This window comes from Onychomys torridus, chromosome 8 (assembly GCF_903995425.1).
Source record: "Onychomys torridus chromosome 8, mOncTor1.1, whole genome shotgun sequence".
NCBI classification, from domain to species: Eukaryota; Metazoa; Chordata; class Mammalia; order Rodentia; family Cricetidae; genus Onychomys; species Onychomys torridus.
In genome coordinates, this window is record NC_050450.1 from 53,430,473 (window position 1) to 53,448,090 (window position 17,618).

The following is a 17,618-nucleotide window of genomic DNA, read 5'->3' on the forward strand; positions in this document are numbered from 1 at the left end:
ACCACCACCACCATCACCACCATCACCACCACCACCACCACCACCACCACCACCACCACCACCACCATCACCACCATCACCACCATCACCACCACCACCACCACCACCACCACCACCACCACCACCATCACCACCATCACCACCATCACCACCACCACCACCACCACCACCACCACCACCACCACCACCATCACCACCATCACCACCACCATGCCTTTGACCTGTCCTAATTGCTGTAATTGTCACCAACCAATGGTTCTGGGTTTGGATGCACAGAAAGAACCACCTTTAGGGACTCCCCTCTGCCTAATGCCACAAGCACTTCTAGGCTATGTTTTCTCTGGGTCTCTCCAGCCCTACATGACCCAGGACTTTCATGCTTTAATTACATAGCTTCAAATAATAGTAACTTTATGAAGGTAAAGTAAACGTAAGGCTTACCATTGGCCATTATCAACTACATACATAGTTTAGCTTCAGCAATCACAGACACACTGCCATCCATTCCCAGAATTTTTTTTTTTTAATCATTCCAACTTCAAACTGTGTCCACAATAAGCAATTACTCCTTATGGTCTCCCTGGGATGGTCCTGGTAACTTCTATTCTGCTTTCTGTCTCCATGAATCTGCCTATTCAAGTGTGAGGTAAGACAACTCATCCGGTGTCTGAACCATTGCACTTGGCTTATTTCACTTAGCATAACGTTTTCAGGTAAGATGGCATCTTTTATCTCTGTGGACTTGTAACTTGAGGAATGGAGGGGCGTGACCGCATGGCTCCAAAGAGTATTATTATCAGTTTAGCATCTCTGTGTAGGTGTGGGCATGCCAGACAGAAACAAGCCTCTTAGATCTATAGAAGGAGGAACTTTTTTTTTTTTTCGGTTTTTCGAGACGGGGTTTCTCCATGTAGCTTTGGTGCCTTTCCTGGAACTCACTGTGTAGATCAGGCAGCTGGTCTCGAATTCACAGAGATCCACCTGCCTCTGCCTCCCAAGTGCTGGGATTAAAGGCGTAAACCACCACTACCACCCAGCTGGAACAGAGGAACTTTGATAGCAGCATGTAGCATCTATCTTATCAGCTCTTGGCAGCTGTGGGATATCCTTCAATTTGTAATAACTTCATTCCCACCTCCCTCCTGACCCTCCAAAAGAAAAAACCAAATTGCTAGCCAAGGTTTAAGGATAGAAATGAGGGTAATAATGAGGACTGATAAAGGAGGAATGAGCAGGATTATCATAATGAAGGCTATCAGGACCTTTAAAAATGCAGGATTTTAGAGAAAAAAATTACAAGATGGTTTTTGGCAAGCAGTAGGTAGAGTGGGAACCAGACAAGCAAGTGTCATCACTGACAATGTGATGAGGGGGCAGATAATGTTCATACACTGCAGAAACCACATCCATCCTGCTCAGTCCCATGGTAGATACTGGACAGAAGGGTGAGCATGTCAATCTTGGGACTTGCTTTGAAACATATCAGGTTCAATTAGAAATCCAATATCATTTGAGTGAATGTAGATCCCATGCACATGCCATTTAACAAGCTGCCACTTTAGGGCAGATATTCCCAGGTTTGGAAACATAAAAGAACAAGGCATTGTTTTAATTTATATTACTGACAGTGGGCTACCAGCATTGTTTCTTATTTGGTGAGGCTCAACATCCTTATTTAATAATATCTGTATTGGAAGAAAGAACCCAAACCACCCAACTTCCATCAGTATAGTAGGCATTTTCTAATGGAAAGGCTACTTTAAAACTCAAAAGCATTAGGAAGAAATAGAAACAAATTAGTGATGTGAATTGTCCTTTGGTACACGAAGAGCAGTTCTCATGGTTTCTAACTTTCCTATTTCACCAGAGATGGCCAAAGGTTCATTATGAAACTGTCCGTTGCTTTAGAACATTCTGGAAGCTTTATAAGCTGCACACCTCTACTCTATGCTAAGCCCTATACTGACTGATTCTTCATAACCTATTTATGCTAATGAGGAGTTGAAGGTGCAGACGAGAGCAGATTGGAGCTTGAACAGCCTAGGGAGGCCAAGGCAGGACCTGCAGGTTTGGTTTTGACCACTGCACCATAAATTCTGCAACACCTTTGGGTCTATCCCACACTTTCTCCCTCTTCTACTTTTTCACTCAAGATTCAGGTGACAAAGGAGATGGTGATAGCACATCTATCTCTATGCTTGTTTGTTTTTTAAGAAGAAAAGAAAACAAATAGATCAAATTGTATACCTTGAGATCATCCAGGTTTGCTGGGAGGGGGCCTGGTTTGAGAGACGAGACACCAGTTTGTCCAGAAAGACTGTTTTTAACAGGGGACAGAGGGGTATTGCTCAATGGTGTTGAGGAAGAATTCGGATTTCTGACCATCTGTTCGTTTGGTTCCCTGAAAAACAAAGAGTCGCTTACAATCCAATCAGACCTGTGTGCGGGAGCTTGGAACAAACTCAGAGTAATTGCCTATAGAAATCAGGCAGGTAACAAATCCATAGAAGAGCATGGGGGAGGAACAATAACCTGAACTATGCAGCAATTGCAGAAAACCTCCCAGGTTCACTTTGAGGACACAGAAAGGAGTGATGGAGAGTGTGGCGTAGCAAAGTATGGGCATCCACCCATGACTTCACTGAGGCACTGTTCTGGAGAGGCCTGGGCATGCCATAGAAATCTTATTCATGCTCAGCTTAAAACTGTGACCCACGGGTGGCCAAAGACAGGTGAAATAACCCTTGTGCTAACTGTATGGGTGAGGATGTTGTCTTCCTGGAATATAAATAGGACCCATCAAAACAGGTGCATAGCCCAGGCTCGGGGGTCAATCTCCAAAGCTGTCTCTCTTTAGCAGTGAACTCGAACTGCTAACAAAGCCAATTCTGCACTCTTAGACATGCCACAGTTTAGTTTGGACATGCTAGGAGTTTCCCTCTTCTCTAAAGAACCTTGATTTATTTGCTTCCACTCAGCCCCATGGTCCTGAAAATGTGTGCATGGTTTCTAAAGAGGGTCATATTTCAAACATGCTAGACAAGGACACGATGGAATAGAGGACATACTGGTCCCAAGCAGTGGACCCTGCAGGCCTCAGACAGAGAAGCTATCTTCTTCCCCCTCTGCCCAGAAGACTCCACCCCAGCTTGCTGTGCTCACTTGAGATGTGTGTGGTGTATCCCAGGGTAGTTGAACCGCTGCTGTTGCTGTTGTTGCTGTTGCTGCTGGCTGAGAATCTGCAGCTGCAGAAATAGCTGTTGTTGCTGGAGCAGCCGGGCATAGGCGGAGTCCATGGGCGGAGGGGACTTTTCTGCCTTCTGGTCTGGAGGGATGTACTGGTGGTATTTAAGCTTCTTTACCTTCGGTTTGGGGTCCTTGGGCTTCTTGTGGCGGTTCTTACTATCACCCAAAGACTTGGACTGCGAAGAGAAGGGAGACATGGCCTTGGGTTTTAGATGATGGTGGTGAGGAGGTTTTCTCAAATCCTGGAAATACTACGCATGGTGCGTAGTTCCCAACAGAGGTCATGTAGCAGATGAAAAGATCTGCCATGGAATCCTCACCCTCACTGTACATGGGCACCTTATGTCCTACAAGGGGCACTTGGAGCTTTCCTGGAGTCCAGCGGAAGCCTGAGCTTCAGTGGCTTATGGAAGGCTTACAGATAGCTTAGCACTCTGTGAGGGGATCACTCATGACAGTGTATGCAAGTACCTCAGTTAAACACATGATAGACTGACTTGTTAAGGACATGGGCTTAGATGAAGTAAGTTAACATTGTCTCTACTGATCCAAAATGTGGTTCGCAAACCCAGACACACCTGCACAGTGGCCTTCCCCTCACCTTTACTCATGCATGGCAGGAAGCCACCCCCTCTGAAATGTTGATTCTTTACTACCCACCCATGGCACCCTTTTCAGGAATCACTCGCTGTGCATTATGATCTGCACACAGTGGGAGGACTTAAGGGTGCAACTTTGGGGATTAAGAGAAATGTGTGAATATAATGTAATTATGTAAGTTTAATAAATTTCATCACACATAAGATGAAGAAAATATTATTTAATTTGCACCTTAGTATTTAATATAAAGGCCATAAAAAGATCATCATGGGAGCTGGCTTAGTAGGTAAAGGCAATCTGCTTAAGATTCATTCTAAGAATCCAGAATGGTGGGAATAACTGACTTACATTGGTTGTCTTCTGACCTCCACAAGTATGCTATGGTATACTATGTGAGCATATATTGTGATATACAACCATGAACACACACCACACACCACACACACACACACACACACACACACACACACACACACACACACACACACACACACACACACACACACACAGTAGTTGTGGAGGGTTGTTGATGTTAAGATCATAAAAGTAACAAATGTCCTTTTGAAGAATAATTCTATACAGAACCTTCTCTGGAAATCAGAAGGCCTTCATATTTTTGGGAAGCAATAAATCTATTATCACAGAGTAGGAAAAAAGTCCAAACCTGTTTTTATTACAGGCGGTTGAGAAGGGGGGAGGGGAGGGAGGGAGGGAGGGAGTGAGGGAGGGAGAGAGGGAGAGCCCGCACAGATGTCAAATTAGAAGGAACATGTAGTTCCACCATTGCACAGAAGAGGGAGCTCCTGGCACAGTCTCCAGCAGCAGCAGCCTCCAGACTTCAACCACAAAAAGCACATTTGAATGTGATCTCCAAGGAACCTATAGTGTTCTTTACTCTGGCTCAGACATCCTATCGCTGCAGGCACTTGTGTGTGTGTGTGTGTGTGTGTGTGTGTGTGTGTGTGTGTGTGTGTGTGTGTGTGTGTGTGTGTGTGTGTGTGTGTGTGTGTGTTTGAGTCTTCCTCTTAGAGACTAATGAATAATGATTGGGAGTATTTCTATGAGTTTGGTGGTTTTGTATTTCCCTACATGATAATCGATTGGCATTCAGGTTAATTAATCATATTTCTGTATTGGGTGAGTCCCTACAGGGTCTGGAGATCAGCTTCCTCCAGCTCAGCTGCTGTTCAGACCTCATCCCCTCAGACTTGCTTTGACAGGGGATGGGTTGTCTTTTTGCTGACTCAAGGGTCCAGGAGATGCTTTTGTTTCCCTATATTACCTTAGCACAGGTACAGAAACATTCTAGAGGCTAGTGAGTGACAAACATTATTGACCTAACAAGACTGTACGGTTTCATTCTTTTTGTAAGCACAGGGGATGCTTGGCCTCTGTCTATTTGCACGTTTGTTTTCCTCTTCATAACACACAGGACACAGAAGGCACTCACGTGCATTTTCCTGAAGGTAGATCAGGGGTGGATGCACTGTGGTGTTCAAGTCCCAGGCTAAGATTCAGCAATTGGAAAAAGGCAGGGGATACCCTGTGGCTAGAGATGGCAGGACTTCCTAATGTAGCACTGATTCAAATGCACGCACACGCATCTTTACCAAATAACATGCACCTCGGCAGCACACAACCAATGTGCTGGTGATCCTCTGAAAGGTGAGGCACAACCCCATGGCGGCTACAGGACTCATGTTGTGGCATGCTGTGGATATCACTCTGTATAAATAAAATGCTGATTGGCCGGTAGCCAGGCAGGAAGTATAGGCGAGACAAGAGAGAAGAGAATTCTGGGAGGTGGAAACTCGAGCCATTGGGTGCCATTTGTAGCTAGAGTTTTCCTGCCTGGCCCACAGTCAGGACAAATCTCTCTCACCCGCCAGGCCCATAGACGCTCAGACCCTACCAAGTAAACACACAGAAACTTATATTGTTTACAAACTGTATGGCCGTGGCAGGCTTCTTGCTATCTACTTCTTCTATCTTAAATTAACCCATTTCTGTTAGTCTATAAGTTGTCACGTGGCTCATGGCTTACTGGTACCTTACATCTTCCTTGTCATGGCGGCAGCTGGCCGGTCTCCCCCACCCAGCCTTCCACTTCCCACCATTCTCCTCCTCCTTGTCCTGCTACCCTATCCTTCCTGCCTGGCTACTGGCCAATCACCACTTTATTTATTTTAATCAATCAAAGCAACACATTTGACACACAGAACATCCCACAGCAGTGGCAGCTGTTGATATGGCATTCTTTTTTTATGACTGGAAAAATATTCAGTGGCTTGGCTATACCGTGACTTTATTCATCAATCAGTTGGTGGGCATTTGGATGGGTTCAAACTTGTAAATATGGCAAATAGTATTTATTGCTTTGAAGGTTCAGGGCCTTATTTTTAGTTCTTTCAGGTGTATATCTAGGAGTGGAACTGCTGGATCACATGATAAATTTGTGTTTAATTCACTGGGGAAATGGCAGACCTTCCCACAGCAGTTCAAGCATTTTACAATCAGGCCTGGAGCGTGTTGGGCTTCCAGCTGTCACACATCTTCGTCAACATCTGTCATTTCTACCTTGTTTTGATGGGAGCTATCCTAATACACATGGAAGGGTGTTTCATGGAGGTTTCAACTTTGCACCTCTTTGAAGACTAACAACATGGAGAACATTTCATGTGCTTCCCAAAAACGTCTATGTCTCTCTCAGCACATCTCTCATACTTCCACAGAACACTACTAGGGTTGATGATGGCCTGAAAACCCAGCTAGAGTAGAGGATGGAGTGATGTTCTTGCTGGATTTTGACAGCCTCTTGGAGATTCCCAGGTACCTTCCTCTTAGGATTTTTCTGATTTTCTGATCTGTGAAATCTCTCTTCAGCCCCATGAGAATCATATCAAGTCACTTGGGCTGAGAGGTTCTACTCTTGCTCAGCTGCTTTCTTCTAAGATGCTTTCTAGATGTGTCTCTAACTTGTTCCAAGTCCTGTGACCACTCAATATGGCTCCTCATGTCGTGGTGACCCCCAACCATAAAATTATTTTTGCTGCTACTTCATAACTGTAATTTTGCCACTGTTATGAATCATAATGTAAATATCTGATATGCAGATGGTCGTAGGCAACCCCTGTGAAAGGATCATTTAACCCCCAGAGGGCTTATGACCCACAGGCTGAGAACCTCTGGTCTAGATGAACCTAGAGGTGATGCATCTTCAACAATTGGCATTTAGGTATTGATCATTTAGAAGGTCTGGGCAGTCATGGAGAAGCAAGCAGCCTGTGGAGCCATGGAGTTTACATGGGGGTGAATTTTTTTTCAGTCTGTCCTTCTTCTGAGCTCCCAGCACACCTTCTTGGTATGGGGATGTTGGCAGCTTTACTAGTTTGAATTACGAAAAATTGAAATACTTGAATAGCAATACTACTGTAATTCCTCTTTAAGGAATTCCTGTTCAGCTTTACTGATAATGGGAACCTCTTTCCCCTCCATCTCATGTGCACAAGGCCACCCTCTTAGATGCTAAAACTATTACTTTGTCATCGACTATTACTTTAACTTACAACCTAAAGAAAATCCCCGAAGAGTTATGTCCGCAGGAACTGAAGATAGTATTAGAGCTGAAAAAGCGTATCCCCAACCAACTCCAAGAGAAGTTAGCTAGTGCAGAGTGTTACAAGAAAGCCAAACAACTGCCCAGCGGCTTGTTAGGATACAGTGCTCCAGGAACAGCTGGAGGGAATACTGGGGAAATTAAGTATGAAATCCAGTTGTAACCGCTGCTGTCTCCTGGGAGTGTGACCCCCTCCTCCCGTGCTCGTTTCCCACATGTGTTAGAGCTTTGCAACACCCACAGCTTCTACACTGCTCCCTCCACATAAACACAACTGCTCCAGATGGGCTTGACAGCCCTTACAAGTCCCATGTGCCTTGCAGTCAGCTCTGTCTTTCCTCAGGGTGAGCTTGGGAAATCTTCATTTTGTATTTTGTGCTGTGTAGCCCAGGCTGGCCACGAACTCACTATTCTATTTATTTTCCTTCTGAGTGCTAGGATTACAGGCATGTACCACCTTGCTTGTACATGAAATCCCAGCCAGATACATGGTTGGCTGAGATATACTCCCAAAGTGAGATGTGTGTGTGTGTGCATGTGTGTGATAGGTCACTCTAACATTTCCAGTGCCTGAACCTGTGTGTGGGTCCACGTGACCTTCCTCATGCCCACAGGACTGACGTGAAAAGCTCTGCTTTGCACGGTTTCAGTGAGCCTGGCCTCAGGCAGAGGATGGGGGCTAGACCAGTCCATACCTTTACAGCAGCGTGCACAGGGATAGGAGTGCTGAGGGGGCCGAGCCCCTGCTTCCCGGAGTCTGACTGGTTGCCTGGCTGGGAGGCCACATCATTCTTGTCACTTTCTGTGCCAGGTCCAAGATCCTGAAATCCAAAGCGTAGTGTTACCAGGGCATAGGAGTGAGAGATGTTGCATCACTCCATTGAAGATCTGCTGTTCTCACCCTGGCTTACTGTCCTGGCGACATCAGATGCTCCCTGCAGGAGGCCATTCCTATCTGTCACCTACCCCAGGGAATCACTGAGAGATACATGGGCAATCTCAGCACCAATTCCAGAAGATGGGGTGTACTTCTGACTTGATCTGGGCAAATTGGGACATCTGGTCACCCTGAAGGAGGGCTCTACAGAATAATGAGAGAGAAAGGAAGAAGGGAGAGTGGGAGCAAATGTTCTGAGAAAAAAAAGAACAAGCAAAATGGGGAGAAGAGCATGTGTGCAGAAGTAAGAATAATGCCTGAGTAGGTGTGCAAGTGTGTGTGTAAAGATAGGACTACATATGTGTCTTAGTATATGGGAATGTTTGTATGTGTGCATGTGTGTAAATAGATAAAATTATGAGTATATGTCTCAGTGTGTAGGATATTGGGAGTATATGCATGTGTATTAGTAAATGTACATGTCTCTTTGTTGGGCAAGCATGTGTACACACATGTGCACACATGTCTCAGTGTATATGCATGTCTCTTTGTGAATCTATGTGTGTGTGTGTGTGTGTGTGTGTGTGTGCAGTAATAAGTATGCACACCTTGCACTTTCCTGGGCATGTGCATGCATTCATGCATGCATGTATGTGTACATGTGTGCTGATTAAATGTGTGTATATGCATGATCATACATGTATACACATGTGTATGTATGTATTGGTTATATGCATGTATGCATGTCCACTCATATGTATGTATATGTCAGGATATAAATATATAAATATCTCTGTGTATATGAGTACACATCTCAGTGTATTTGTGTGCCTGGCCTGTGCATATGTTTTTATCTGCAAATTATGTCAATGTATATTTTAGCAGGTAAATATGAAAGGGGAAGAATTGGCAGAATGCAGGAACAAGTTAATATATGCATATGTGTGTTTGTGCATGTGTATATATGTATTAACATGGATCCATGCATTTGTGTGTGTCTCATAAAGAAACATGTTTTTATGAGAGGTATGTTTCTGTCTGCTGAGAGTTCCATGAAAGGTATAATCTCTTCCTTTCCTTTCCTACATTCCTATGCTATGACACAGCACAAAGGGTTGGGGGTCCTTACACCTCTCCTGGGGGGCCAGAACTGAGCTTCTCAGTTCTCCCCTGAGCCCTGGCATCTGTCACAAGCCTATGGCATCTGTCACAAGCTTTTCTCCCAGAGCCTCAGTGTCCTTGTCTGTCAAACACGGCTGCCGAGAAAAAAGACACAAAGCCGCTCCTGCATTTTCTTTGCATTGCTCAGTGCTTGGCCCCTTCTTCCCCCTCTCTTGGGGAAGCAGAAAAGAACTTGTCTTTTCCTCAAAACTATTCTTCAGTCAGAAGCCGAGGAATCTGCTGTCAAAAGCATACGTGAGAGTGGTCTGATGGACTGTTTGATGTTTGGCTGCGAAGCTCAGCATGGACGTGCAGGGGCAGGGAGATGCCTTGATGCTGAACCCCTGCACAAGGAACGCATACCCAGCCGTGCTTCTTATGCCTCCTGTTCCCTCCCACTTCACATTTGCTTCTTGTCAGCTTTAAGTTTTCCCTCATATAGTGGAGACAGGAGTGACAGTGACCAATGACCATCATGGCTTCGGGAAACTGGACCCTGAATAAACACTATGGCAAACTTCTCCCCCTCTGGATGGACGTTCCAGTAGGAAAATAACTTCAAATACAAGTTGAGCATCCATCCCTGATCCAACATTCCATTATCTGAAACTTCAAAATTGGAAACCTCTTGAGGCTGACAAGAAACCATGAGAAGAAAATGCCACAATGTAGAACTTAGCTTCATGCACAAAAATCACAAAAAGTATTACATAAAATTACATTTAGGCCATGGGTATGTATGCAAATCTAAGGCATAAATGAATTTTGTGTTTTGACTTAGATCCTAGCCCCAAGACATATTATCACGAATAGATGCAGATAAATTCTAAATCTAAACACGTCTGGTCCCAAGCATTTTGGGTAAGAGATAGTCAAAGTAGATGCTTAATTCCAGTCCATAAAATAATCCCTTGGTCGCCAGGAAGAGAGAAGTCTTCTGAGAGGGAGGGAGTGGACTAGAGGCTTCTTTCTAGAGAAGAGTGTTGTGGAACCAGGGTCAAAAGCACTTTAATCCCAGAGGCAGAGCCAGGCGGATCTCTGTGAGTTCGAGGCCAGCCTGGTCTACAGAGCGATATCCATCAAAACTGTCCAGAGAACCCCTGTTTCAAAATCCCCCCCAAAGCACTTCCACATTACATGACCATGGCAGTAGCTCATCTTCCTCACAGTGTGTGCACCCCCCCATTGACATCTCTTAGGGGTCCAATGATGACATCATGTTTGTCTGAGGACAGTTCCCATCATGTGGCTTTGTAAGACAATGACATTCTGTGTGATCCTGGAATACACACAGCTACTTAACCATATGGAGCAATAGTTCCTTATCTGTGGTCCTCAACATCAGCGATGCTCATCTGTCAGGGACTGTGATCTCATATGGGGAGATATGAAGTGCTCAGTGTAGGCAGGGGACCAGAGTGAGCATCAGGGCAGGAGATGTGGTTTATTAAACTCATCATTGTTCTTTATAAATGTGTTTCATATTTTTGTATGTATTCATGTTTAAGTCCTTGTGGGTTTGTCTAGAAAGAATGAGAACTGATCTGAGTGGGGGTGGTGTGCTGGCTTCGGGCTGGCATGGTAGACACCTGCTAGGGTTAGAAGCTACTGGGGTCTCCTGCTTTGCTGATAGTCACCATCTCCATCTTCCCACCTGCAACCCGCTCCCCCCATGCCCTCTGAGTTTGATATCAGTCCTGCCAGGAGATGGTTGAGCAATCACATGATCTCCCTAAGTCAACTTACCTTAGGCATGAAATGGAGGTAAACTAACCTACTTGCTTACAAGGTAAATGGAAAGCTAACATCGTGAGGGGTTTCAATGTTTCTATTACCCACAAGTGCCTGCACCAAATAGGTTGAGAAGGGACATTAAGAAAATGCATCATAGGGTAACTATAGTATGGTGGTATACACTGTAATTTCATCACGTAGCCTGAGCCAGGAGTTTGAGGGCAGGCTATGTTACACAGTGAGACCCTGTCTCAGGATAAAACCACCACCACCAGCAGACAGGGGCTGTAAACAACACCAGCCATAGCAGTGTTGATATGAAATCCAAGCGACCAGACAAGACTGTGAGGCAGAAGCGGTCTGTTTGTTTTTACCTGGATTGTGTCCAGAGGACCAGCCAAAGGAGCCTCAGTGGCTTTGATATCTGGGGGCGATCCTACAGAGCCCTGGGGGTCTTCGCTCCGGGTGTGGTCTGGGGAAAGCCCATCGCTGCTGCTGTCCTCTTCAAAGGCAAATGCATCTGCTGATTTGGAGTAACTCACCTCCGTACCTGAGGGAGAGAAAACCAAGACGGGACCAGTGGCTTGGAGCATCAGAGAGCTGTTTTGGAAGCACTGCTAAGCATTGTCCTAGGCTGAAACACCTGCTTCTCTCTCCAATGTAGTGCAAGTTCAGGGAAGAGTGAAAATGTATTTTAAACAATTAGATTTTCTACACGAGAACATGTGTTTAAAAAAAGAAGTCTGTTGTTGGGGAAAACGGGTGATGTATCAAAGCTTCTCGCCGTGCACCAAACTTTATTTCCAGGCTGAGTCATTTTTCAACGCTTTCTGTGGAGCCTATGTCCTTTTGAAAATAAATCAGGAAAGGCGAAGGAATGGGCGTGCTGTGAGGCCGAGGCCTCTGGAAGATAATGCGGAATGACTGCCCCTCTCCTTTGGGCTTTCTGGCACAAGGGAATCAAAACGACAGCCTGCCAGTTGCTTCATCTTCAAAGATAAAGCAGGGCACATGGGCACAAAATGTTTAGCGAACTTCACTAATAAGGAGAAGTGAGGCCAGCTACTAAGTTTAAATTCCTAGATGTCACTGAAGTTCATGTCCAAGGAGCCACCCAACCAAGGCAACCAGCAATGAGAAAAGCCCAAAATCTACCTCAGAGACTTCAGCCTGCCTCTTATTTTCTCAATACATAGATTTTATTTTCATGTCTAATGTTCTGTGTCTTTGAGAGTCCTTCAGCACCCACCACCCACCTCCAGACCCTTCCTCTGTCTCCTGGGTCATCTTTCTAGGGCAATAGAGGAGTCGGGTTGGAGACAGAGGCCATCAGCCCAGACAGGTCTATAACAATCTCCTGACCTGTTTCTTACATTTGATGTCACCCATTCTCCTCCAGTGTGTTATCCAGCTAAATAGTACACTAAGTGCCAAGCCACAGAGTTCCCCTGACCCCATTCCCAGTGCAGCCCTTCCAAAGGAATTTCAGCATTATCAGGAGCTTTTGACGCCCCCCCCTTCTGCAATCACACTCACAAGAACCTTTGACTCTTGCTCCGTATAGATAAGCGGCTGGGCTCTCACTGTGGCGATTGCAAAGGCCCCAAGGAGCTGGGAGGAATGGAACAAATGTGGTTTGGGGCTTGTCATCACAACCACTGTTGGCATGTGTCGCAGACTCTCTGGACATCCGAGTGTCAAATCAGGAAAGAGGCCAGACAAGGACACAGTGAGTGGAAACTCTAGTAACTAGGCCAATGGGAAGCCCACTAACCTGGAGGGGCTTAGATGCCTAGACATCTGCTCCATGGGCCATGGGTAGAAGTCATTGTTGCTGTTATAATTATCAGAGTAGAAGGCTCATGATAAAAATTCACGTAGTATAAAAATACCGAATATACATATTCTACCTCACAATAAAAGTCAGTAGTCTCTTCTAGATTTAACTGTATGGACACAGGAAGATACATGCAAAAATCAGAAGTTTTAAGTAGACTGGACTGAGTAAAATGTGCTATTGAATGCCTGGGGTATAGCTCAACGATAGTGTGCTTGCGTAGCAGACACAAAGCCATAGGTTTAATTCCCAACACTGAAAATTATATTCTACACATACACACACACACACACACACACACACACACACACACACACACACACACACTTTGGGAACTTATCATTTTCCTACTCTGCAGTTTTTATTTTTTAAAGATATCTTTCCACATGAGAGAAAAGACTCTCAGAGTCACTTTACAGAAGAGGGTGGCTAAACAGCCATCCTCCCTGCTAGCCATAGAGCCCTTGGGTGGAGCCACCGGTTATTTAGGGAGACTCATCAGCCTGCCTTGGGCAGGGAGTGAAATAGAGCAACAAAGGAGCCGCTTCTGTACAAGTTCTACACTGAAGATGCTCCCACTCTGATCACTGGCAAGTGGTGACCTCAAGTGGAGACATTACAATGATTAAAAAATAAATAAAACGTCTAGAAGTAGAGAGTTTGGAATAAGGGCATAGATGGTATCAGCTTGCCGTCTGAGGTTCCACATTCTTGGAACTGACTGAGGCTGACACAATTGCATCTCTCCCGAACATATACAGGGTTTGTTCTCACTATAGCTCCCCTGGAAGTGAGTCTAGTAACTTTTTACATAGTATTCATGTGGAACTAAAAATGACCGCTAATACATCCATGATTGACATAGAAATGAGAATCCTATGCATGGATTATGTGCCAATAGCATTTCATTTTACAGGAGGGACTGGAGAATCCTGAATTTGCTATCTGTGGGGGGTCCTGGAATTAATCCCCTGTGGATATGGAGGATCAACTTTCTGTAATCAGTTCTATTTTTCCCTCCCAGGATGAAGGGAGGGGATTCTCAATGATTTCACTCACTTCCACCCTTCACAGGTCAAGAGGAGCCGAGGTGATCAGATAAGATATGGTAAAGAGGCTGAAAGTCAGGAGAAAGAGGCTGTCTGTGGATCTGTCTGGGATAATCGGAGAATCTGTCAAGGAGACGTGGCCTGGAGAGTGTCTACCACAGTGAGGCAGAGGAGATAGTAACACAAAGTGGTCTGAGAACTCTCTTAGAGGAGGAGGGCTTGGGTGGAACCTGAAATAACTTCCTGTTGGGGACAGGACAACAGGAGGGGCAGCATCTCGGGTGAAGATGGAGAGAGGAAGAGATACTAAAGGGGTTGATGAGCAGAATGAAGGGTGAGGAAGAAAGTCCCTTAGTCAGGGGGGAGGATTATTCAGGAGCCAAATCCTACAGAGTCGTAACCTAGGAGACTACATCATCAAATCATCTGCCAATCATTTAGAGGCTCCCTGCTTAAGCCAGTGGAAGGAGGAAGCCCTGAGTCCACACAACCAAACACAAGGAAGTTGTTCCCATTCACACCAAGAAGCAGAGTGAATGCCAAGGCCCCTAATGTGACTGTCTGGTACCTAGAAAGCATGAGGTTGCTGTGTCAGACTCAGCCAACAGGTACATTTGAGGACCACGATGAGATGTGCCATCATGTGGACCCTGCCAGTTACCCCTTCAGGGCTGCAAGTGGTCTGGGTTTGCCACTGTGGGGGCAGAAGAGGAGGGAAGGGAAAGGAGTCTCCACACAGCTACACAGTTGCTTGGTTTGGGCTTAGAGCAAGAGCTGGAACAGTGGAGGAGGCCCCCCAACCCCCACCAGAGCTGCTGCTGCTGTTGCTGCTGCTGCATGCTGCCTTACTTCCACGAGGCATTCATGGGTACTTGGGGTATTTGCTTTTTCTTGGGTGTGCCACGTCAGTGGGAGTGTGAACACTGGGAACTTACTGGGCCTAGGTTTCCCCATCTCTAAAATGGAAATAATGAATGCAGCTACCTCTCTAGATTCCAAGAAATAATATCTGCAGAGCCCTGAGTACATGCCCTGATGTGAACTGTTCAGTCGTGTCTGGCTGTTACGGTGGCCGATACTGTTTTTGTTAGCATCTGCCATTCTCCAGTTTACTATTTTCAAAACCAAGAAGACCACCCAGGAGGCAGTTTATTCTGTGGTCAGCCTCGCAAAGGTCAGTGCGTCTCCACAGCAAGGAAAACTCGTTTGTCCTGAGAGACTTGTTGTGGAGAAAGAAGGAGTCAGCTTCCCTAGAGTAGGATGAGAGTCTGACCTGGAAAGGCCACCAGTTACTCCCTCTTTCCCAGTTCAAGCCACACTGCTGCAGAGAGGGACACAGGTCACCTTCTGGTCACCTTATCTGTATTCCTGTAGAACAGTCACATCGATTGCATTGCATTGTGACCTGGGGCCTCTGCTCCAATCTCCCACGACAAGAGGCTGGCTGGGAGCTGCTGGAGAGCAGAGCGCTGGCTATTGTCCCCGCAGACACGTCAGGCAGTGTGATGACAAGGACCTGCCCTGGGAGGCCCTGACATCATCCTCTGGGTATGCCCACAGGACTGGCTCTGGGCACAGGCCCCTTGGGGACCTTAGGCTGGCGACAGACCCTCACTCCCCCATTCCCTGGAAGTGATTAAATGAATGAGTCAGCTGTACTTTCCTCTGTACAAACATTTAAAATTCCAAGATTAAAATGAGATAATTGGGGTCCTGGTTACTGTCCCCCAGGCACCTGCACCAAGGGCTGTGAAGGAAGGGTGAGGAAAAAAAATAAAAGTGCACCTCCTGATTTTTGACTTGCAAGTTAGTCCAGTGAATGGCAGGAAGGCTATTTTCATTCAAGGACAAACTGTCCATCCCTAACATGCTCCTGAAGAAGAATGAAGCGAAATCTGCTTTCCTGGGGAACGTATCTCAGATCATTCACAGTGATGTAGATGTTAACAACCCTGGCTATTGCCCAAGGAGACTTGATGAGACCCAACAACACACTATGGTCTATGGACTGGTGGATCCTCTAACCAGAATGAGAACTCACTGCTCTCAAAGGACATCATGTTTCTTTGTTATAAAATGGCTGTAAACTGGTACCAGGATAAATGGATCCCCTTTCCTCAGATCCATGACTCCTCAGAAATTTCCCTTGCATCTCTTGACCTGATCCTCATAAATCAGGAAATGCAGCTAACTTCTGTGTGTATTTATTGCATATCAGCTCTAGAGGTCAAACCCAAGGGACAAAGACTGTCATTTGGTGTAAATATGACTTACTCCTGTTGCCTCCTTCTTTCTTTATGGGAAAACACTCAGTGTCCCTGTAGTCACTTGTCAGTACCTCCAGCTGCCCCTTGGAGACATTGAAAGATATCCCCAACTCCAACTGCCCACTTCTCAGCAATGCCAACGTGGCTTCAGCAACACTAGTCATTCGGATCACCAGGCGGCCTGCAGAGCTGAAGGGCTGCTTGCTTTTCTCAGCTCTCACTCTTTCTCACCAAATCTGTGGGTTCCCCAATTTCCTAAACCCTACCCCATTTTCCCCAGAGTTTTCCCTCCAAAAATGAATTGACATATAGGCCCTGGTGTGTTTCTTTCCCTTAAGGATAATTTGTACTTTGAAAATGATTTCTCATCATGGAATGATAGAATCTTTTCCATGAGGAAGTAAAGCCATGCCAAAGCAAACAACCCTACCCTCTGGTATAGCGCCATGGCTGTTGTATATCTGCCTTTAAAGTGCGTGATCAGTGTCAGCATGCACAGTCTCTCAACATGGACTGGATTCTTTGTGAGCAAGAGAGTTTGATTTTAAAATAAGCCTGGGGGTCACAGACAAACATATGATGAGTAAAGAGGCTTTCAGAAGCAGGACGGCTGGAAACGGATGGCCCTGGTAACAGCTCTGGCAGGTCAGACACTGGTTTCTATATTAAAAGATTATTCTAGAGGGAGCCCACCCTGACACTACCCAGAGAGTCAGGAACCAGAGGCTGGGTAGCCCAGAAACCCAGGATAGAACCAAATATGACCAGCATAAAAAAAAAAAATCAGCAAAATGATCCCTAATGATATTCAGCTATCCTTGTAGACAGGAGCCTAGCACAATCATCATCAGAGAGGCTTCATCCAGCAGCTGATAGAAACAGATGCAGAGACCCACAGCCAAACACTAACTAGGTTGAGCTCAGGGAATCCTTTGGAGGAAGATGGGGAAGAAGGATTGTAGGAACCAGAGGGGTCAAGGATTCCACAAGGAAACCCACAGAATCAACTAACCTGAGCTCATATTCTAACACACTGGTTATACAGAAACTGAAGCACTGATTTAGATGCAAAATCTGGTTCAGTCCAAAGACAAGGTGAGAAATTTGTTTGCCAGTTGCAGCTGGAGTCTAGAGTCCTCCTACTGTTTGATCAATCCAGCTGGGTTGGGTTTAATTTAGCCAGGAGTCAGGCATATGAACAAAACACAGCCATCTCTATAACTAGGCCATG

General features: G+C 45.6%; 1 protein-coding gene across 1 annotated transcript in view; it reads right to left on the reverse strand.

Annotated features, from left to right (window-relative positions):
* The window catches only part of Myocd (myocardin), a 45,605-nt gene that overhangs the window by 14,933 nt on the left and 13,054 nt on the right, over positions 1-17,618 (reverse strand). The window contains 4 exon segments of the mRNA XM_036198124.1: positions 2,248-2,401; positions 3,163-3,422; positions 8,158-8,283; positions 11,609-11,784. Of these exon segments, the coding sequence (XP_036054017.1) occupies positions 2,248-2,401; positions 3,163-3,422; positions 8,158-8,283; positions 11,609-11,784 (716 nt within the window).